This window comes from Dermacentor albipictus, chromosome 7, assembly GCF_038994185.2.
Source record: "Dermacentor albipictus isolate Rhodes 1998 colony chromosome 7, USDA_Dalb.pri_finalv2, whole genome shotgun sequence".
Taxonomy (NCBI): Eukaryota; Metazoa; Arthropoda; class Arachnida; order Ixodida; family Ixodidae; genus Dermacentor; species Dermacentor albipictus.
Window position 1 is genome coordinate 53,853,886 of NC_091827.1, and position 23,489 is coordinate 53,877,374.

A 23,489-nucleotide genomic window follows, 5' to 3' on the forward strand; every position below is an offset into this window, starting at 1 on the left:
ACATATTACCGGAGAGCGAGTGAAAATGGTGGTGCGCCGAAGATGCATTGGGCAATTCATTTTCGCATGCAATGGTGTTTACGGGATCATAGCGCAATGACTATATCCTATAGGGCTGTCACTGTATCGTCATAGAAATTTCTTTCTCTATGGTATCGTTATGTACAGATGAACGCTGTCATTCGAAATCGTGCGTTTCAAACACATCTGGCGAATTCGCCAGGAGAGCGAAGCACTGCGAGGGACAGAAAAATTTAGCCCAGGGCTCGCTGCTTCTTCCTGGTATTCTAACCGTACCCCGCGACGACAAGTTGTCGGGGCGCACCATTCTTGGCAGCCGCTACTATGCCCAAGCGCCACAACTTGACAGCTAGCAGGCGTCTCGCAAACGCTGACGTCAGGGGCAGCATTACAGATGTAACTCCCCGATGGTATTAGATGGATTTTTAGATGGAGATGGATGGAAGTCTTACAAGGATTTGACTACACAGCTACTGAGCCTTAAGCTCACAAGAATGTTTCCCCGCCGCACCTGTTCAGCATAAGAACGCGCGCGCAGCACATATGCACAACGCGAAAAGCATAACGGTATCCTGCGTCTCCACTGCGTAGCAACGCCTGTGAAGACTCGGTGATGAGCGGTTTACCAGCTTACCTATGAAAATGAGTGGAGCGTGACCCTGCAAGCGTTTCACATCGTCGTTTTCGCAGCCACACAACTGTGAAGTCGATTGACCCTGACGCTCCGATCGTCGAACTTCCCGAGGAATCGTGCTTAGTAGATGAATTTGCCTAATAGCATGTGCGCGTGATGGTTCAGTCGTTGTTGTGGGTTCATTCACTGCGGTGGCTTTCTTCTGAATTTGCAAAATTTCATTACTAGCACCTTAATGCGGCAAGTTTTCTCGCACATAAATACTCGTTGCGCATTGTTGCCCTTATAAGACAATGTATTGGTGAAAATGATCAGTTCAAAGAGCCACGACGTTACTCGTTTTCTATCAAAAAAAAAGCTACGCAAGTTCATAAACTACCATCTATTGCAGTCATACCATGGGAACCCCACAAAAAAAGCCAACAGGAACGACATTACGGGAAATTTCTTGTACTTACTAACCGAATTGAAAAACATGGCTGTGGCTTAGCTAAGGTTAAGCCCAGGATGCGAAGCATACTAGCCTTTATTTTAGTTGTTGAACCACTGTTTAGCCTGGTGAACTGCTGTTGCTTGGTTATATTTGGTTCGGCTAGACGAAGAAACAACTCATGCGTTACTCTGCTTCGCATTCAAGAGTGGAACGCGACAGCGTTCCCGTCGACCCGCCAAGGGGTGTAAGACAATGGGCTACGGCGCAGCGACTACGCGCCCCGCATTGGACGCGGTGAGCGTCGAGCAACCCAGCGTTCGGCGCGGCAACGGAATGTGCGCTTGAGCAAGCGACGCACGCCTGAGCCTTAGAAACAGCTCGTTTCTAAGGCAACACCGCATTCACTAGAGGCGCTTTTGTACCGCTTTGAAGCATCGTACTCGTGGCTCAGTGGTAGCGTCTCCGTCTCACACTCCGGAGACCCTGGTTCGATTCCCACCCAGCCCATCTTGCAAGAGTTGAGCCAAAGCCACCTAGAAAATCAGTCTCTGTAGCACGCCGCACCTTCGCTTCTCATTCCAACGAGCAGCTCTGCCTCCAGGAGGCATCTCACCTCCTGAGTGTCTAGCAGAGGCAAGCGCAGCTGCTTATATACCGCCGCGACGCCGCGAGCGACGGCGCGAGTTGGAGCCCGGTTTCTCCTCTGTCGTGACGTCACGGTGTCACGTGGTATTGAAGGCGACACCGCCGCGCCTGAGGAGCTGGGTTGAGCTCTCGTAATATGCTTCGCATAAAAATAATAAATTAATGGCAATGAAAGTGAGTGAAAAAACACCTTGCTGATACTGGGGAACGATCCCACGCCTTCACATTAAGCGTGCAATCGCACACGTACAACTCATTATGCAAAACGCCGGCGTTTCTGTCTCGGCGCACATATAATTCTTTTGCATTAATAAACGCTACTAAAATTGTCGGATGGCAGCATTTGCACACAGCACCTCCAGCACTGTAGCCGGATATTGAAACCATTACGCCACGGACGCAGGTGAAAGCAGAGCCACTGCAATCAGTAGCGATTGTGCTGCTTGCAGAATCTTATTACCCTCTGCATTCAGAAAAGCATAAAACGCTTTGAAATTTAGGTTCTCATAAACCATAATAAACGAAGCCACAAGAACTTCTGAAGCCGCTAGCACGAAGATCAGACAAGCCCATGAGCTACCTATCAGTTCCATGGCGGCAGAACGATCGCAGCCGCTAGGGTTCCCTGTAGCAATTGATAGGAAACTGTAGACAACCAGTGTGATTCCTCAATGTATGTGCGTTTGTAGCGCGGGAAAAGCATATTTCGCGAAGGAAACAACGAATTCAGCAGCGCCGTAGGAGGGTACGCGGCCGCATGAAGCATTCTACATAAGAAATGCAAGAAGCCACCGAAGTAGAGACAGTCATTTCGCATAGTCCTACCATGTGTAAAGCTTTGCATACTTCGATTCGTGGTTCCAATGCGACGGGGTTAAGAGGCCCGCGTGGATGAGAACTTGTGGCTAACAATTTGCATCGATCGTCGTTCGGCGAAAACTCATTCTGGGCCACAACCACGCAGGCCCTCCGCGTGGCGCAGATGCGTTACTGAACTAATTGAATTCCTCATAGTAAGATGCGTCAGAAAAATCGTAAAATATAACCTAAACAAAACATACAGACACGATAGCGTCGGATTGTAATTGTAATTTACCAGAAAACATAAATCTGTAACGCGGAAACTCGAAGATAAACCCATTTTCCGGCGTTTTTATAATTCATAGAGCGACGCACTGCGCCCGGTTTCTTGCAAGCCATACAGATGGCGCTCAGATCCGTATGCATCCGCGGCTCACGCAAGACGCAGGGTTTCTACCAGAAAGCTCGCCCGCTCGCCTTCGTGCATAGCGTTCGCCACCAGCATTTCCGAGTAAACATTACGATTACATACGCTGATGTTGCTGGTAAGCATGAGAAGCAGTTAGGGACCTGTGAATGCTATCGCGTTCCACTCTTAAAGGCGAAGCTAAAGCGTCCTCCAAATTTTTGCTGAAAATATGTTTGCATGCCGGGCCTTTCATTTTCTCCCTTACTGCCCTCAAGGGCATTTGACACTATTCATTGGGCCTGCTCCCCAACCAACTGACACGGGGACAGCACAGCCACGGTGGGGCCAACGGCGACAAAGCGAACGCGGCTCGAGTGATGATGATGACTATGATGGCTTTCGCAATAAAAGCACTCTGGTATGCGTCGAGTTGACCTTGAGTGCCTGATTGCTTGCGCGCCTACTACTGCCAATCTTGGAGTTTAGTTGCCGTTATAAGGCGCTGCAGTGCGATACCGTTGACGTTGAAGCAATACTATTAAAGAAACTGGAAGAATCCACATTCGTGCGCTTTAGGTGTGCACAACAAGGTTAAGAAACACTGACGCCTCTGACACATTAAGTTTATTCGCTTAAGGAACCTTTCAATAAAAAACTGACTGATATCTTTAAATGCTAAAATTTTGTTTTTGTTGTTTAGATCGCCATTGCGGGTTTCAAAGGCACACATCAAGAACAAAGGAATGTGAATTGAATTTACACGTTATCTTTTTGCCTATGAGCTAGCCTCTTGGGTGCCACACCCCGATGGCTTAGCCTAGATACTAGCGCTACCGCTTGGTTGAGAAACGAAACGGGTTCCTCAGAAAAAGAAGCTTCACGGTAAAAGACGAATATGTCTTTGTCTGGGGATAAAACCAGGCACCAGGACGTATAGGTTTCATTTGGAGCTTCAAGTTAGACTCAGGTGAAGGACAATTTTCCTGTTGATAAGCCTTCCTCGTGCCCTTGAGTAATACGAGATGGCTATTGTGTTGAACTGAAGGTAGTGCTGAATCGTTTAGCGTATACTGATGGATATATGCCTGTTCGGTTCTCTTTCTTTTCTGTGTATGTGAAAGAGCGTGCGTTCTCAAACATCGACGTTCATTTGCCACTCAATGCTTCATCTGCCTAAGGATTCTATAAGGCACCGGTTAGTTGGACGTGGCATGCTTCTGAATTACGTCACGCTATGAAATACATTCGTCTGCAAACAGTTTTACTTTGACACTGATGTTAGTAGGCAGGTAGGTAATGAATATAAGAAATATGACGGGAGCCCGGAAGTTTCGCTGGGGTACTCTGAGTTACGAACTGGACAAAGTCTGGACACTGAAAGAAGGGTGGTGTGGAGAGGGGACCGCTTACGGCAACCGAGTCTGCCAGTGCCAGAAGCCGCCCGTCTGTACGTGCAACAATGTTGTGAAATTGTTTTAGTGCTACCATGTAGCGATATAGAACAAGAAAGGGGCAGCAGCTGCCTGGCTAACACAGCTTCCAACACCGATAAAGATACTATAAACGGTTGGGGCCAACGAAGCAAGTAGAACTACTTCGAAAAAGAAATCATCTTTATGTTTATGACAATGCAATAGAATACAATACGTAAGCAAAGCCTCGGGTACATTTCGTACCGTCGCATACCCATACAACATACGGGATGCGAAGGGTGCGAGAACTTCTTGATGCAGCTTTCCGTTTTGTTATTTATCTGTCTATATAACTTTATTGTATTGCTTATTTTTGTCTTCCTTCTATTACGTTCATACTTTCGCATCAGCAGTACTTTTGATATTAACATAGAGCTCCGCATAATGCTGCGTAAAGGGCTGCTTAAGCGCGTTTAAAGAAATCTGAGCTCGCAGCGAATTATTATAGTTAGTCACTATTCACCTTCCGAGTAGAAAGACTGCTGTTTAACAGATTATAATGATCCGAAACCCACTTTGGTAAAAAAAAAATATGGCAGTGGCTGCTAGTGACGACGCGTTGTTCATAAGGGGTGAAGACGATCGTGACGCCATCATAAGCATCACCGAGACGCCTGATTTGAACGTTGCGCTGAACTTCCTGAGATGTGTCCTGCGCAGCCAAGACTACTACATATTTTGCCGTTCAAGTCAACTTTTCTGTTTCATCTGAAGCTTGTCGCTGTCGTAACTGCACTCGAATCAGTGAACCGTGATCACGGTTGTAATAGTTGGCCAACCACGGTGCCTTGAAGCGCGGAGCAAGTTACAGTGGAATTGCACCAATTGCACCGGCATTTGGGAAATACCACCTTCAGCTATTTTAGGTAGTTGCAGGTCAGTCCTGTGTGTGTCCCATATTGTACGAAAATGCGCGGCGAATGTCTGCACGGAGATGCAGGTGAATTTCGGCGCGTTTTACGGCAATTCATTGCACGTAACATACTGTGGCAGGACTCCTGGTGTACGGGTGCTTTCGAGTGCAAGTATAATCATATTTTTGTTTTCAGGTGGAGTTATATTCGTATTTGTTTGGAGAAATTCGTCAAACAGGCTTGGCATTAGTGTTCAGTGAATCGCATTTCCTTCGAAATAAACATGTCATTGTCCCCGCTTTGTGCCAGTAAACATGTCGCCAGAGAAACTGCTGCTTGTGTATTTCTTGGCCGTACCGTTCGTCTCTAGCTCCTGAGCATGCCGACTGGCCAGCGCAAGTCGCGACAACGAGACACTTTGACCTGCTCAGCGAGGACTCCCAATTTCTCACACGTGTCAACAGAATGCCAACGCTGCCACCGCTTGCTGTCGCTTAAGGTACAGCTTGCACGGGTCTATATTTCGCACTGTCTCGTTTCGTTCCAGATCATTAGTGTATTTTAGCAAAGCATAAAGATATTTTCGTTGCCGGAACAAGTTTCCGCGTGTTAAACGATCCGATTTCTATATGTCGGTGCATGAGATGCACGGTTTTTGGTATGGGCAGAGCGGCGGTGCGGCGCGTAGCCTTTTGCCAGGTGCAGCAGACAATTTATAGCTTTTTCGGCTCCAAACGGCCCCATTTATCTGCCGGTGAGTGAATCAGTCCAAGTGCTACTTGAGCCGGTGAGGACAGCTACTCAGGCACGACCGCCACCACCTTACTCGTCGGGCCCACCTACCCAAGTGACATAAATGAAAGAAAGCCACAGTTTCACTCGACAGGCGAAGCATGGATGGCGATTGCAAATTATCAGACAGCTATACAAAGCAAGGTTGGTCGTTTTAACAGCTAGATAAGCTTCTGTAAATATCGGATGACTAACTAAATTAGCAAATACGTTGTCAGGCTTGCACAGTCATCCCCGAACGCATCTCGCTCGATCACCGCGGACACTCGCTGTCAGAACGCTGGAACAAAGAAGAGTCTCGGCAGTGGCGAGCGAATTCCCCTTCGTGCTGCTTCTTGCTTCAACGCAAACTTGGCGCGGGAGGACACAGCTCCCAAGAAGCCATCAGCTATATCCGCTCGGTTAGCCTTCGAAGCGGAGGTAGCCTCCAAGATAGAATGCGCGTGGCCGTACTCAGCCACGGCAGCTGCAGTAGAACTGGAGATGCGCACTAATTTGACCCATTTCCATACCTCCTCCTAGCGCGCACGCATGTCGCCCCTACACCACCCTCTCCCTTCCTTGCGCGCGGGATAGGACGACGCGCAGCCTCCCCGCCTTCCTTCCTTCCTTGCGAGTGCGAGAAGACAACGCCTCATCAAGCCACCATACTTCTCTGCTCACCCTACAAGCTTTCGCTTGCAGCTGCAGCATACGGCACGCGGCCGCATTGTTACCGCAATTGGACTTTATGCAGAACATCACGGCGACGGCGACAACATAAATTCACCTGGAGCGTATAATAATTGCTATCGCAATAAAATCAGATACCTGTTTTCACTTCCATGCTAGAATAAAGTGGTGTCGGAAATTTATCTTTTATTGTTTAGTTATAACCACTTTCAGACTCGTCTAAGACGGAAGAGCGAAGTGAGTGCTCTTCTCGACGGGACACTGCAAGACAACTCACTCGCCGCCGATGGTTTGTATCGTAAAGGTGCTGTAAATGTCAGCCTAGTCTACATTCTATGTTTGGTTATTGTGATGAGTAGACATTACGTGGTGACAAAACAGCACATTCTGTCACCATTGGCAATTGTTTTTGAACAGTTGATGGCTACGCTATCGCCTCAAGGCAGGTAATATCTAGAGACTCCGCAGGGTCCGAGACGCTAGTACTGGTGACCGCTATGTGGTGTCCTTTTCAACATTCACCGTGGGCCCCCAGAGCAGAGGGCGCCATGCCGCTGCAGGCGACGTTTTCTTAGTGTATTTGTTCTTATAGCTAGAAAGGACAAAGCTGGCAAGGGTTACTGGTACCAAGAATGTCGCTCTGGTATAGCATGCCTCTAGCATGCAGACGTCTGCGATGTTATACTCGCAATATAGCTAATTATTGGCGCGCATTTCGATAGAAAGAGCAGTAGAAGCAAGACAACCACTTCAACGTAGCTGTTGTGCTTATGATAAACGACAACTGTGTTCCAGCATACCGTTGCCAAGATCGACTGTAAATCAAAACTTCAACGTGAACGTTCCCGTCTTTCGGACGTCACCACTGGCTTTAATATTGACCAAGTTAAACTTAAGTCGTGCTAACTTCATACACACCACTACTAAGGTTAGATGGCAATAGTTGTCGATGAAGTACTTTCAAAGCGCCATTGTTTTTGTAGGGTTTTAAGCTTTTCGCTTTTTCACTACGGTGGCGAATTACCTATTCAAATTGTTGTGGTTAGAAACCACACCGCCGCGACAACCGGTAATCGCACAGCGGCGCCCTGCACCGCACGCGGTCATGACGACCTTGTTACGTCAAGAACAATATTTCATTACTGAAAAATACGTATCGAAAAATTTACGCGTAGCAATAGTCACCGTCGAGAAAATAATGTCAGGAATTGAATAGCACTGCAACATCTTTCTTAAAGCACCAGAAACCTTCTCATTTTATTAGCACTTCCCTTTCTTTTTAAGTAATATTTGTCTGTCTGTACTCCCCAATGCCAAAAGACGTGAAAGACCCTATGTTTCCAGGTAAATGCTGGAAGACGTCTCTGCGTGCGGCGATCTTTAAATGCTCTCCTTGTCGCTGTCCTTGCTTGGCGCTTTGAGTGCAACTGGAACTTCGTGAATATTTGTCAGTAAAGAATGAATAGTGTTTTCTTAGCACGTAAAGAACACAGCCAAGCTTCATTCATTATTCATATCACATCTCACTTTGTCTCTTCATGCAGAAAACGTACGCATAAGAAATAGAAACGCTATGATCCGGTCATTGTACACATCTGCTTCAAGAACGACGCTCCCATTTTCCCGCACCCACCTCAGTCGATGTGTCTTTACTAATATATATATATATAGGGTGTATCAAATAATAGTGGTATAACAACGCAGGTATAACAAAACAAAGAAGAAAAGAACACGCTGCAAGATGCGATTAAACCTAACGTATTCGATCATCAGACCTGTGACGAACGAACACAGTAGACTTTATATTTGTATTTTGCACGCACCTGACCCGTCACATAAGTCGGAGACCAATTTAAGGCACGTGTTGTTCTTACATGTTGCAGAACAGATTGCATTTGGAAATTAGGAGCGCACATTGAAATAAGCACGTACATCCTGAGTATTACTTGCAGTGAAGGCTACGCTAGCGAAATATGAAATTTTCTTTTATGCGAAGCATATTACGAGGGCTCAACCCAGCTCCTCAGGCGCGGCGGTGACCATGAAATCACGTGACACCGTGACGTCACGACAGAGGAGAAGTGGCTTTGGCTCAACTCTTGCAAGACGGGCTGGGTGGGAATCGAACCAGGGTCTCCGGAGTGTGGGACGGAGACGCTACCACTGAGCCACGAGTACAACGCTTCAAAGCGGTACAAAAGCGCCTCTAGTGAATGCGGTGTTGCCTTAGAAACGCGCTGTTTCTAAGGCGTGCGTCTCTTGCTCAGGCGCACATTTCGTTGCCGCGCCGAACGCTGCTTTGCTCGACGCTCAGCGCGTCCAATGCGGGGCGCGTAGTCGCTGCCCTGTAGCCCATTGTCTTACACCCCTTGGCGGGTCGACGGGAACGCTGTCGCGTTCCACTCTTGAAGGCGAAGAAGTAATGCATGAGTTGTTTCTTCGTCTAGCCGAACCAAATATAGCCAAGCAACAGCAGTTCACCAGGCTAAACAGTGGTTCAACAACTAAAATAAAGGCTAGTATGCTTCGCATCCTGGGCTTAACCTTACCTAAGCCACAGCCATTTTTTTATAGTGGTAGCTCTCATCAGTTCTTGACTGGCCCACAAATCGACGCCCATAGTCGTGGCCAAACATTTGCTGCGAAAGTCTTAGGATTAGTAGTATACTGGAATAGCAAGAATTTCGAATCGGATTACAATAATAATCAAGCAATAGACTGTCGAATCCTAATTCAGGAAAAAAAATTTGAATATTTTAAAACAAAGTGAAGTGTTACGGTTGCGTGGGGTCTGTTTGGAAACAAAGGACTGGCTTACTTTATTTTATGCGCCTAAAGTAAAGGCTGCATGTAAATGAACGGAGAAAATTATCACAAACAGAGAGAAAGTGATCGCCCTGGTGCAGTATTATAGTGACAGTAATCAAATCAAGAAAGAGCACGCTAGCACGTCCATTAGTAGAGTGTAATGTTCGTTGATTAGAGCTAACTGCAATATTCTCGCACCGCCCATTGTTTCAAAGGAATTCAGTCGAGGTGATGCTGGTTAATAATACGGCTATTGGTTTAAACAGAAACAAAAATTCGTAGGCTGCCAAAAGCAAGACTTCTCTTGTGGCCAGGTGATTTCGCCCAAGCGTTCGCTTAAGAAGACGTTCGGTTGGGCGATAACTGCGAACCTGCTGTGAAAAATCCAATCAAAGAGTCCGCTCTAGCGTCAGCTTTTTTTTCTTTTTTTTTTCTCTACACTGCCACAACTGCTGTTTTTTTGCAATATTCGAGCGCAGTGAGTACTTGAAAGCCTCCAACACTGAATTCTCGAAACAAATAGCAGTCGAATAGCAAAGACAGCGGGATTCATCTTCGAAGCTTCAAATATCCCCTCAACTTAGCTAAAATATAACTGCACTGGTTTCGAAAGGAGCACCATCGGAGTACATAGAGGATCAAAGCAATTAGTCACGTCATTTCGCACAACTAGAGAAAAGCACGACAAGATATTGTAGCATAAAAACAGGAAAAGAATGATTCTAAGTGACAGACCCAAGAGCAAGAAAGATGGCGCTATACACACAACTATTTATTTGGCACAAAGCCTGCTACATACATGCCACGCACACTCTCGGTACAAGAGGGCGGCAAGGAGCAAGCGACAAGTCATCTTGTTTGTGACGAACCTAGCAATTTGATTTCCGCATCATATGACGAAACATATGTTGGACTAATACATGCTTGGCCACTGATGTGAATGTGATATGCCTCTAGCAGATTCTTCGCGGTTTCATATCTGCTCCTACCTAGGATTCTCACCTTCGAAAAAGGTAGCTTACAGTAACACGATCTGCCTTGCGCAGAGAGATGGGCCCTCATATTCTTTTTTAAATTGTTTGCGCGTTCCATCATTAGGTCATCCACACAACGGCCGGTCTGCCCGACGAAGGTTTTTTTCGCTACTGAGGTGGCGCTGGCTAACACTCCCAGGATTATGTCTAGTAGTAAAACATAAACAACCTCGAGAGTGTAGGGTAAAACGGCGCCGCGGTAGATGAATTGGTAACAGCATATGGGTTCGTTCGAACACATGGGTTCGTATCCCACCTGCGGTCAGTTGTTTTGTTATCTACTTTCAATTCAATTAATTTATCATTTCATTAATTGAATCAGTAGGTACAAGTAATTTCCCTGTGTGGTCCTTGGTGTCTTTGTTGACTTCTTATATAATAAATAAGGTAATGCAGTGCTAAGACAAATTTACGTCGCGAATTTTAGTAGCGACACTGACATGTGTTTATGTGTTTCTTCCTAGTTATGTACGAGCACTGCGTTATGTCATTTAAGCAAGGAGCAACTAACCAAAGACACGTCTTTCGTTCTCGACGTTAGTTTGCATGTAGAGTTTTGCTTTCACCGCCTGCAGACTACTGAAAGTCAACTGTAACATGTCCATTTAGTCATTGTGCCGGTGTAATGTAAACTTTTAAACTTTCCGGCGTTCCTTCTGACACCCCGACAAGGTAGCTTCCACATGTAGCCGGCCTGCGATGCATGTGCTGGTAGCTGTGACTGAGTAGAGAACCTAAGACCCTGCATAATGATTACTTTGTTTAGATTACACCTACACAAAGGTTGATTTAAGCATGCATGTTGGGACATGGGCACATGGTCCGGCTCATGGACACACACTAGTTCATTTGTCAGTGGCAGGTGCTCTGAAAGCCCCTGAGCTTTCCTGTAACGTTTATAGAAGTCCACAAAAACCGCTGGTTACCACGCTGCGTTTTGGACGCAACCGCACCTTTCTTTTTTCGGCACAGATTGAATAATGTAGTTCAATGTGTGCGAAACCAGTGACTCTCACTTAAAGAAGCACGTATTGCTCGCCTACGTTTTCTCTTGAATTCTATGTTATCGCTAAGTTTGGGCGCACATGTAGTTGTTATTAATTTTCTAATTTATACTCAATTTGCGCTCTCTACAGTCTAGTTCCTTTTTTTTCAAGAAAAATATCGCATACGTGCATCCGTGCACGACATCTGTTCTACAAGCGAAGGCCCAATAGCGAATGGGCGCTGCCCCAATTTGTTATTTTACTGCCGAGAATCTTTTTATCGGCTAGCCGCAATGACAGAAAAAAAGTCGCAGAATTCTATGGTTAGGAAAAATGCTATCGCCCAAGTGTTGCAATGTGTTGATGGTCAACACTCTCCTGTGTCAGCTCTACTGTCAACTATCCAAGCTCTTTCTCTTTTTGCCACAAGTGTACTTGCTTGTGTGGTCGACCTGATATTAGCGCTTTCTGCGCATTTGCCCTCACACGTCGCAAAATGTAGTTTACCGCCTTAACCATGAGGTGGCACTCTACCAAGCGTGAACTTATCTCATCCTTAGTATCACCATAGCGCGAACCCACCCTCTCTGAAGGGGCCTTAAAGGCCAGTCTCAGCCCACACATCTTTCGCGGCTTACCGCATAGTTCGCTACGTGTTCATTACTTCGCGGTACCCTACAGCTGGGGTGCCATGTTTAAGGCCACCGTGCTTCTACTGCTCTGCGCAGCAGTCATCGGCGCAGAGATGCCAAACTTGTTCAAAGGCTGCGTACGCAGCCCGAATCGCCGGGCGGTGCCGGGCGTGTGCACTTTCGCACCACGGAGCGCTCTTCGTGGCAAGAGCCCGTTGAAGCGCTACGCCCACAAACTTCTCAAGAACCCCGTCTTCCAACAGCCCATGTCCAACCTCAGCACTGTCCTTCGCATCACTCGCGCGGCGGTCATGGTGAGTTTCCGAGCCTTACTACGAGTACGCCCTCGCAATTTCTTCTGTCGTGCGAGCGTCGACCAGGCGGCTTTTCAGCGACCTTGCAGAGCCGATGGGTCTTCCTCAAGCAAACCGCGCCGCACAATACGTTCGAACTGGCAGTCGCCTCTCACTCACGACGATACTGTCGCCATTCCCGCCGCGCCTCGCCATTACAACGTCGCTCACACGTCATACGGTGCCACGACGCTCGCACGATATTATTGGAGATTAGAAGGGCATACTTTGTATTATTATTGGAGATTAGAAGGGGGATATATCTTTGTATACGTCTATACGCTTCTGCTCATAAGGTTCTAGAGCTACGCTATAGAGAAAAAGGAAGGGTAATGTAAAGGGACGGCAAAAGAGAAACAGTAAGCCACTTCAGACGAGCGTAACATTCTCTAAGGATTTTATTTTCCTTACCTTGGTGGTAATGGGTTGCTTATTAGACAGGAAAAGGAAGGTAAACACTTTATGAAGTTTACTGCCGTAGCTCCAGCACCGGCAGGCCAGCGCTACCTCACGGGTTTAATTTTCATTTTTTTGCATTTGTGCTGTTCTGGTTGGCTAAAACTTCCTAAAACATGCTAAATTACGACTTCGGCTCAAATGCAATGTACTGTACTTAGATTTAGGTGCACGTTAAAGAACCCCTGGCGGTCAAAATTAATCTCGAGTCCCCCACTACGGCGTGCTTCGTAATCAGATCGTGGTTCTGGCACGTAAACCTCCGGAATGAATTTTTCTTTGCTATTTGAGCTCAAAAATTAATTGCGCCTCAGCAGACACCGTAAAAGCGCATAGGGTCCAGACATGATTGCCACCCATATTTCGCCATTGTGTAATTTCTGTGTTTGGAATCTTTAGGGTAATAGGAACGTTTTTCGCAATTTCCTAATCTGGCTGAAGTTACTTTTCTCTTCAATGAACGTTCTTTCTGACTACGTCCTCCTGGCAGCCGCTGTTCGCAAGTATTTACCCTGAAATACAGTAGTGGCGAATTGCTTTGTTGGCCTTAACAAGTCCTGCACAAGTAATTAACACCCAGCAGCATAGATGAATGCACCACTGGCAGACTGTAGTAAACAGCTGGTAAACTGCTAGTTTTGTTCGATTTGCAGAGGGCGTCGTTGGGGCTTCGTTAAGTATACTTTTGACATCATTAACCGCATGATTCGCAACAGGCTTGTTACATATTACGGCAAACCGCACAAGAGCAGAACCTTCTTCCTTATTTTTCATGGATTTTTCTCGTATGCCTTTGGCCATTAGGCGTGCGAATATTTCGCGTGCGATGACGGGCGCAGCGTCACACCTTGCCAGTTCCAAAATGTGGGCGCCTCGATAACGTTTATGCCACCCCTCACGTATTCATTGTTTTGTTTTGGATTATAACCGTTTGTCACCAGGCTATCATTGTTATCGATTGTCGCCCAGCAGAAGGCGCGCCTGTCGTGTTTTGCTTTACCAGATTCTCGACGTGGATGTATCGATAAAGGGGGCAAACATGGTGACGTCGATGCAAATTATTTACAATGTTTTGGTGGATGTCAGCGACGGCGTCGTCCGTTTCTCCAATCTTCATACGTTTATCCGTTCCTTGACTTCCTTAATGAATTAGAGCACAAATAATTTTTTTAACGCCCGATTCAGCCACATAGGTAGACCAGTGAAGTAGACCAGCTGTGACGTAGTGCTGCTCAGCTTTAAAGTCGCGGGTTCTGACCCCGCCGCGGTGACCACGTTTCAATGGGGGCCAAATGCAAAGAACAAAGGCCGTGTTCCTATATTCAAGTGAGCGTTAAAAGACCCCAGCCGGTAAAAATTATTCCGGACTCTCCAATCAGGGCGTGTCTCATTATGAAATCGAGGTTTTCGCCCATGCAGCCCAAGAAGGTAAGTTAACGCCGGATTCACATGAGGGTACGAAAAGCGGTTGCCTTAAATTGCGATGTACGCTGGTAGTTTAGTCAACGCACGTGGTTTGACTCAAGCCACGAATAAGTGAGTTTGATGCTCAGTATTATTCGCGAGAGTCGCGCGCAACTTAGAAGTGGCCAATGGACGTGCTAGGCCGTCGCAGACCGACACTTCTCTATATATTCTTCACTTAACGCCCATGTTACAACGTTCTAGTAAACCCATATGGTGGTCACAATGACGTGAGCACACTTTGAATGAGCGCACAATGTCACAAGGTTTCCTTCCTTTGGTCACTTTTTTTGGTAGATTTCAAAACGTTCTTATCGCTACAACAGTTTTCCCTATTGCAACAGGCGGTCATGGCTTATGAAACAAACAGCTAATCGACTAAGTCTCATTACTTAACTATTCACCGCTCCGCACTAAATTGAGGAAAACATTACGGCAGAACTCATCTCGCGATGTCTGCCAACGGCAATGTTAATAGCAATCGAGCAATGTAGCGACCGACTATATTCCTGACGTAAGCTTACTTTAACGCTTTTAGTGGCGATTCCGAGACGTTCTTTGCTTCGCCTATATGCCACATATTGCGATGTCTTCCCGCTTTGCTAAACCTCTCACTTTATTAAATTAATTACGGGGTATACGTGCCATAACCACTTTCTGATTACGAGGCATGCCGTAGAGGGTGACTCCGGAAATTTGGACCACCTGGGGTTCTTTAACCTGCACCTAAATCTAAGCCCATGGGTGTTTTCGCATTTCGCCCCCATCGAAATGCGGCCGGGTTTTGATCCCACGACCTCGTGCTTAGCAGCCCAACACCATAGCCACTAATAAACCATGGTGGGTCATGTTCTTATTCAGTGCCCTGCAATAAAAACAGAGGAAAAAGTATTTCCCTTCTGCATATCACGAAAATATGCATTTTCACCCGGCATTTTTTCTCAGCGATGAACCACTTTTTAATCTGCAAATAGACTAAGATTTCTTAGCCGAAACCGACCCCCTGAAAATTATTTTTCCAGGTAATTTTAACACGTGATTAACCGCCCTTCTATTTGAGGGCCCTCTTGAAGCTGTAGTATCACTATATCGTTTTCGTATGTTTTCACCAAAACACAATTGCAGTCGCCCACGTTCCTAACAAATCTATCATTATTTTAGTACCTATATATTTTATGTCATTTACAGCGACAGTGTTTAGGCCCTTTTACAGCCATGTCACACCTACCATGATGAATTCACTGTCCACGCCATTCACTATGCATAGTTAAAACTGTGTAAAAGAGCACCCACCATTTGTCATGGCGCTCTTTGGCCATCCTGGCGCTTGCGCCATTAAACACCACATATCATCAACCTTGGCAAACTATTGCCACATCAAAATTTTACGATACTGTAGTATATTGCATATACTCGAAGCAACGAAAGTTTCGGAATTATCACTGCAAATAATAAACAAATCATTTCTGAAATACGGTGTCACTCCATTACTCCAATGTTAATCACATTACTCTTTACAGTCACTATGAGATGACTTCTGCACTAATATTTTTTTTTTCAGGTTACCCACCCGCCACGTGGGTCTGTCATTCGAGTGGAGTTTGCCACCGTGCTCAGCAACTGCACTCGCAAGATGCCCTACACCTATAAGCAGTGCCGACCAGTTGGTGATAAAGTAAGTATACACCCGGGTAGAACAAATCAAATCGACTCTAACCCTCAACAATTAAAACATTACAGCGTAAACTCCCTACTCAAGAATCATCATATCCCGCGCAGCATTCATAGCAGTTACTTATGGAGCCTATCCTGAGCTCTTGAAACCAAGACTTCTATATTCTAGAACCTAAGCAACTGCAATTAAAACCACGCAAAATATGGCGATCTCCCCAATAAAGTCATTTGCTCGACCACTGTTGCGTTTGGTAAACGAAATAAATGTTGCGGTAGTGCATTTTTTTATCACATAAATTACCTACCCACCAACTCGTCTTTGTTCTATCGCGTCCTTTTCTGAAGCATCCCACTGTTAGCGACGCAGCTGTTTGGCCGTGTGTGGTACGCACGCTTGTTGACCACGCAAGCTCTTGCCTGCGTTCTAACTGCGCCTCGGTAAGGCTAAATTAAGACGTGCCGGGACGCGCTCCCTTGCTCGCGAGAAATTCATCAGGGTCTTCTGTGCCGTTTGTCGATGCATCCGTCCTTGGTGTAATGGTTTCAACATCGCCTTTCTGTACTAGACGTCGTGCGTTCTAATCGTGGACAATTTGTTGGTCATCACTTAATTATTCATGAAATAGTAGTTTGTTTAAATTAGGAGCATACGAAGTTACGAAGCAGTTTGGTGCAAGAAAAATGAAGTTTAGGCAGGTATACCGATTGACCATCACTCCCATGCTGGATGGCAAAATATCGTCTCGGGAGTTTGCGCGCCCATGAGTAGGCGGTGGCAAGCGCACAGGGGCTTGTGCATAAACGCGATAGCGCTAAGTGCCCTGTGTCGCAGAAATCTCGGTGTTGGCGTCTCGCGTCCAGCGTCGACTATGTTTCCCGCAAAAGTTATTTCGAAGGAGGAGGAGGAGGAAGAACTTTATTAAAAGCACCAGTCAATGAACGTCAGAAGAGAAATGCTTCTCCCCCTTCGCCCCTAGCCGTCGGCCGGAATGCCTTGAGACGCAGCAGCAGCAAGGGCTTGACCGATGATGTCCCGCTGGACGTTGGGGTCTGGGCTGCGGAGCAAAGCCTCCCAGGAATCTAGAGTTCGCGAGCTATCATGTTTAGCCGGACATGTCCACACCATGTGAACCAGATTTGCTGCCTCATCACAGAACCTGCACTTTGACCTGTACACTCCTGGATGCCACTTGCTGTAGAGTACGGGGTTTGGAAAAACCCCCGTCTGCAATTTCCTCCACATAACCTCATCTTTCTTACTGAGCGTTCTGTCCGCTCCCGGGTAGATTTGGCGATTTAGTCTGTAGTATGCTATGATTTCATGGTATGCGCGCATATCCTCTCTTCTGATTATAGTTTCGGTGGTTTGGGGGCTTCCGGGGATCGACCGGTAAGTGAGACCTCGGGCGACCGAATGAGCCTCCTCGTTCCCTCTAAGTCCCTGGTGAGCTGGTGCCCAAACGAGCAGAACAAGCTGCCTGGGTCCTCCTTCCCTGTTTAATATACGGATGGCAGTCTCCGTCACCCTCCCCGATTCGTAATTTCTCACAGCGTCTTTGGGGTCGCTGATGACCACATTTACCCCCCTTTGGCTGAGGGCCAAGGCTATGGCTACTTCCTCAGCTTCAACCGTCTCGACGCCACTGACTGTGCAGCACGCCACCGGTGTTCCATCTTCTCTAACCGCCACGGCCGCGTGTGCCGCTTTGCTTGCATATTCCGCAGCGTCCGTATATAGGACGTCCTGTCGACAAGTGTATCTAGCTTGTAGTGCCTCTGCCCTGTCTTTACGTCTGCCGTCGTGAAAGGCAGGGTTCATGTTTCTGGGTAGCGGAGGTATTTTTATCTTGTCCCTGATCTGTCTGGGTATGTCGCCTGAGCGCAAAGTTATTTCGAAGCACGCATGCCTAGCCACTCCTTTATCAGCAAAGTTCATCACACCTAGTCTTTCATTCTTTGCAAAGTTATTGCTAGTAATTTTGAGAATAAAAGCGCACAAACAAATGTCATGTAAAACAAAAACCGACGGCACAGACCTTTTATGTTAGATCTTCTCATACTGAAATACTAAAAAAGTGCGAAACACTAACCCGAGGTCGGCTCACGCAAGACGCCGCGATTCCACCAGAAAGCTCGCCTTCGTGCGTAGCATTCGTTGTGAGCGTTTCGCGGTAAACATTACGGGAACATAAGCTGCAGTTGCCGAGAAGCGTGAAAGGCAGTCCTCAATCCTTGAATGCTGTAGCATTGCACTCTTACACAGCAATTCACCCACTCAAGCCTCGATGGCGGCGCGGGTTTCATGAGACAAAAAAGGCAGGTTGAATGGTACGGAGCGAAAAATGTCCCAGCGAACCAACCCAAAGAATGCTGTGCATTAAAATAATTTCCCCAAAATTTACAGCATTCACAATTCCTCGAGGTCAGACAGTACACCTTAATGGTATATCTACTGAAAAGTTTAATTTGAAGTCTGTCCCCTGCTCTTAAGTTTATTTCAACACTTAACGAGAAAAAGGCGTCTACCCGGTGCGGTGGAGCGCAGTGACTTGGTGTTCTTTTGAGCACGAGGTCGCGTGTGTGACGTGCTAGCTGTGATGGCCGTATTTCTTCCGGAACGAAACGTAACAAATCACTCGTGTACCGTACATTTGATCGCGGAGACCTTCTGGGTCCGAGCCCCGGCTAGCTATTGCGCGACGTCTTGCAATCCAACTTAAGATATTTCGCGGGGGCTACGTTGGTGCTGGGATTCTGTCCGCCGCTTGAATGGCCACTATTTACCCCGATGGCCCTGGTCTCTGGCAAACGTCTTGTGCAACTCGACACGCCATAGGTTGCATGCGTGCTCACTTGTGGACTCGGTCAGATGAAGCTGTGCCATGCATTGTCCATGGATGGCTAGCCACGGCCATCAAACTAGTACGTTTGGTCAGGCCATAGAGAGAAGCGTGTAAACTATAAGTCAGCATTGCTTCGTGCATCGAGCCTTCTTAAGCTAACTCTGTGAATCTATCACTCCTCCTAGCATGTGACGTGACCTTGCGCTCGGCGGATTCGGCCTATCGTGCTTGGTTTCCGAAAGGTTTCACGTGATGCACACTTTTGTGTGTTTTGTTACCATCCCGATGCACGTCTTCTCCCGACATACGCTTGTCACATCGGTCGTTTCTTGCAGTGACTACGTTTATCGTGTTCTTTGAAACCGAGTATGTCGTTCTCGCGACCGTTCTGCTTTCGGAACATTTAGCCTGCCCTGAGAGCGTCTAAGGTGGTGGTGGAACCAGCTTACCGTGACTTCATTAAGTGTCCGACCGTATCTTTCTAGCTCCATTTTATTGTTTTAGGCACCATTTGCAGAAGTCCATTGCAGAAGTCTAGCTACCTCATAGGACAAGCAACACAGCGTACAGAGACGGTGTGTTGCCCGCGAATTCGGTTTCGTCGCTCAAGGCATGTTCTGCTGAAGCGCTCTGTCTCTGGCTTAGACAGTGTGTGGCTCCCGACCTGGCAGATCTAAGGCAGAGCCTCAGTGACCAGCCCAAATATATATTCATGATATATTTTGCCACTGCGCTCGCTCGATGGGGCTTACCGATTCCTAGCACTCTTCACCTGCCGAACAAGACGATAGTACGTGAGCACTTCAAGCAAGACGCCAAGCCACGCTTACATTCAATCATACCATCAAATGATTTCCCCTCGCCTCGCGGTTTCCCACGCGAAACCAAATAAACGCACACCGAGCGATAGCTCGTGCCGCCTACACTGTGGATGGACTCGAAAGACTTTGAGAAGGGTGCCTCCAGTGGTGTCCCGACCGAAAGCATTGTTCTCACCATGTGTGAATCTCGTTCCACATAGAGCGGCATGACTGTTCGGCACTCGCTGTAAGCGTGCTGTTTAATCGACGCAATCAGAGATCAATAAGAGTCCACGAAAGTGAGAGCCTTTGATTACTAGCTATGCCTTGCAGGCAACACACAGGGCGCTAAAATTACCCTGGGGAACTTTTTCAGAGAGGCTGGCCTGCTGAGTCGATATCAGCATGGATCTGCCCTTCCCTTCCCTTTATCCCATAAGAGTCTAGACGCCCCGATCAAATAAAGATGTATCCATGCATCAACAGAACCCTTCCACGACGTGAACAACGACGTCACGTCTAAACAAGGTACCTCAAGGCAGCCCTATTTCAGCATACTCCCCACTTTAACAATGCACGCAACTGGCCTCCCACAAGTTACGGCACAGGTCCTTTCGCTAGAAGAAGCCTCAGCCAGGAAGTCGCCTGTCGTTGTCTTACTCCGAAGACGACCGGGTGAACTAAGGCGAATTAGAGGAAAATGAGAAGACCATGTCGACAATCATTTTCTACACGGACGCAGAGTTGCATAGTCTCTTGAGAGAGCGTTTTCTTGTGGTTCAGTGGATGGTATCCACTGTGCCCTAGTAACATTATGATGACGGCTCCCGAACAAAGTACGGAAGATGAATATTTATTCTTCCACGAAGAGCCAGAGGGAACACAAAAAAGTAGCAAGCGAGTACGGACCACCGCGCCATCAATCCCACAATCTTCTTTGAAATTAGCGCTCCAGAATTACTCTATAGTATCAAAATCAGTACAGAAAGCCTAGTTCTCTTGCTTGAATACTAACCGTAGGTGAAGCGCTAGGGAGCCGCATTCCTTAGTGCATTGTGACATCAACAATTTTACAAAGGCTGCTTTCGACAACGCGCGCATTCTGTTATGTTGTGTACAGCAATGCTTTTTTGATCGTGCAAAGTTTCTCATGCTGCACTTAAAAAAAACTTGTGTTTAACCTTGAGGGTTCAGCACACAAGCGACAACGACGGATGTTGTAAAGGTTCCTTGGTTTTGCTGAGATTTTCGCCTCATCCATACCAGACTGAGATTCGAGTTGACTATATTCTTCATAGAGTCAGCCATAACCTATAACAGCACTGTGCCCACGATTCCATACCTAACACAGTGCACATGCAAGCAACAGTTAGGTTGGTCTGGGTGACTTCCTTTAACGTTGATTGTTACTGTTATTTTCGTTACGCAGGTATTTTAATTCGAGAATACCGAACCGAAGCCCCCTCTAACCATCGGAAGAGGCGTGCTACGCTTAAGACGCAAGAACGAAACTGGTCACCACGCCAATTCATAGCTATCGCACCACCTTGCCATGGCATCAAAGTTTGACGACGTCCTTAACGCCCTATGTTAATTCTTGGGTAAAAAGATAAACCACACTGCAATTAAAAGGAATCATGAATAGCTTTACAAGTCTCTTGAACTTTTACAGTGCCGCAACGGCGAAAATAAATGAAGCTACTTTGAAATCCATGACGTTAACGGCGTGCAGAAACTGGGACTTTAGCGCTGGATTAGAAATTTCACCTACATTTCCTCTCCTGATATTCGATATATAACAAGAAATTACAAGGTGGTTCAGAAAGCACCTTGTCAGGGTAAAGAGGTCTAGTGCTTCTCTTTCTTGTCCCCTTTATCGATCCATCACCAACACTTATCGGGACTCCTTCAGTCTTGCTCCATATGTTACTCCAGTGCTAATGAATAGCCGTTGCTCTGTTGTAGATGAGGACGCAGCTCGCCCACCGCGAGCGTAGCATACTTGTTGCCTAAAGCGCGGGCGTTCGCAATCTTAGCCAGTTTTTTTTTTATATATATAGCACTTACTCAGCCATGACCAAACCACCAGCCAAAAATAACCGCTTCGGCTCATCAGTCCTCAACCACCCCATAATATGGCAAAATATATATCTCCCGAAACCCCCCAAAATACCGTATAATTTTATCGGATGTTATATCTGAAACCGCATGTATGAATATTACCCATGGTGGATATAGTTGGGTTTTTATGCATGCCATGCAACCTTTGCTTGCATGTCGGTTAGCCGAGGTTATCGTTTTATGATTTCTGGCCGGACCCTCCTGTCTTCTTTGGTATTTTCCAATTATGTCGACGACTGTCGTTTCAATTTCAAGACAACAGCGAGTCTTGCTTTATCCTCACCTTCCAACACGACTACATTTTTCGCTGCCTCAACGAAAGTTTCGGATATTTTTTATTCTTTGTACCCTGAAGTTCAAGACGTTGTGGCAGATGCATAGGGATACAATTGTCATCAAAACCGGAGTTACAGAGCACAAAATGTTGTTGTTTTTTTCGTCTCTCATAGAGAACAAACCCTGATTGTGTATTTTGGATGGTAGCTCAGGACATCATTACATCGAGATGGCTAGCTGTGCTCGGTAGCTAATTTCTCCATAGATCCTGCCACTACGTTCTTACTCTAGACTGATCTATTGGTTTATCTCATCATACTTTGCAGCAACACTGTGCTTTATAACAGATTTTATTTCACATTTTTATTAGAGGTTATTATTTCAAGTCTCTATGCTTGAAAGATCTTGTACGTGCGAACTCCTAATGTTGGCTCTGATATTGTGAAAATGGAAACTGGCATTTGTCCATTCGTACGCAGATGCCGCAAATGCACTTCTATAGGCATAAGCAAAGAACAAGAAGCGCCAATTGTATAACAAAATGCACCTACAGGAATTGCACTTTTACGAGATCCAATTGCTTCCTTATGTACACGTGTTCTTTCACTTCAGGCAAATGGAGTGTGTCAGGTGAAATTCCTGGAGCAGTACGGCCTCCGCATAATCCAGCGTGCCTGGTGCACGCCACTGTAGCAGGTGCGAAAGGTTTCCATCAGCAAAGTTAGCACAAATGCGTAGTTTTTTGGCTTCATATCTTCGGACGGCCCACACATGTTTACTAATATGTTTACAAATATGTTTCGTTTTTCATTTCAGGCTACCCTGCTGCAAGATTCCGCTTTTGTGGCCCCCTGAAGCACGAACGCGCCAGGCGCGAGCTGCAGACTTAGGAATGAATAAAGTGTCATGAACACTTATGAGGCAGCATTGTTTTTCTTACCTGAAAGAACGCTATCGGTGAACTACTGTACTGATGTCACCGCGTGCCTTCAGCTTTGATTGCGCGAACTTTACGTTGGCTTTTACTCAGAACAATTCCCTCAGAAACGCGCAAATAGCGAATGCATTCAATTTCACTGTCATTTTAACGTGATATATGGTGACTCACATTCTCATTGAAAAGTGATTTCCTAATAAATAGCTCAAGCAGCATCAAGCACCACCTTGCACTGCTGGAATAGATAGCCTGTCGGCCCTGGAATTCCATTGCGACGTCATTGCTTGAGGGCGCGCGTGGTTTATTTCATCTGGGGAATGTTTAAGCACTCTGTCTTCGGAAATGTTAATGTATTGTCTGTCTAATCGAACA

At 46.5% G+C, this 23,489-nt stretch overlaps 1 protein-coding gene across 2 annotated transcripts; it reads left to right on the top strand.

Moving 5' to 3' along the window:
• Positions 1-12,115: 12,115 nt before the first annotated feature.
• LOC135900431 (uncharacterized) lies at positions 12,116-23,097 on the top strand. Of its 2 annotated transcripts, XM_065429932.2 has the most exons (4): positions 12,123-12,507; positions 16,028-16,141; positions 22,793-22,876; positions 22,997-23,097. In XM_065429932.2, exons 1-3 carry the CDS (start codon positions 12,253-12,255, stop codon positions 22,871-22,873), a joined length of 450 nt encoding a protein of 149 aa, XP_065286004.2. In that variant the 5' UTR covers positions 12,123-12,252; the 3' UTR covers positions 22,874-22,876; positions 22,997-23,097. The 2 variants fall into 2 exon arrangements, with proteins under 2 accessions (XP_065286005.2, XP_065286004.2); XM_065429933.2 differs by lacking the exon at positions 22,793-22,876 and having other exon boundaries at positions 12,116-12,507.
• The last annotated feature ends 392 nt before the right edge of the window (positions 23,098-23,489 follow it).

Bases quoted from the DNA above. Each gene is read 5' to 3' on its own strand.
- LOC135900431 (XM_065429932.2), top strand. From the start codon at position 12,253: ATGTTTAAGGCCACCGTGCTTCTACTGCTCTGCGCAGCAGTCATCGGC. The intron at 12,508-16,027 runs GTGAGTTTCCGA...TTTTTTTTTCAG, and splicing joins TCACTCGCGCGGCGGTCATG to GTTACCCACCCGCCACGTGG. The intron at 16,142-22,792 runs GTAAGTATACAC...CTTTCACTTCAG, and splicing joins GCCGACCAGTTGGTGATAAA to GCAAATGGAGTGTGTCAGGT.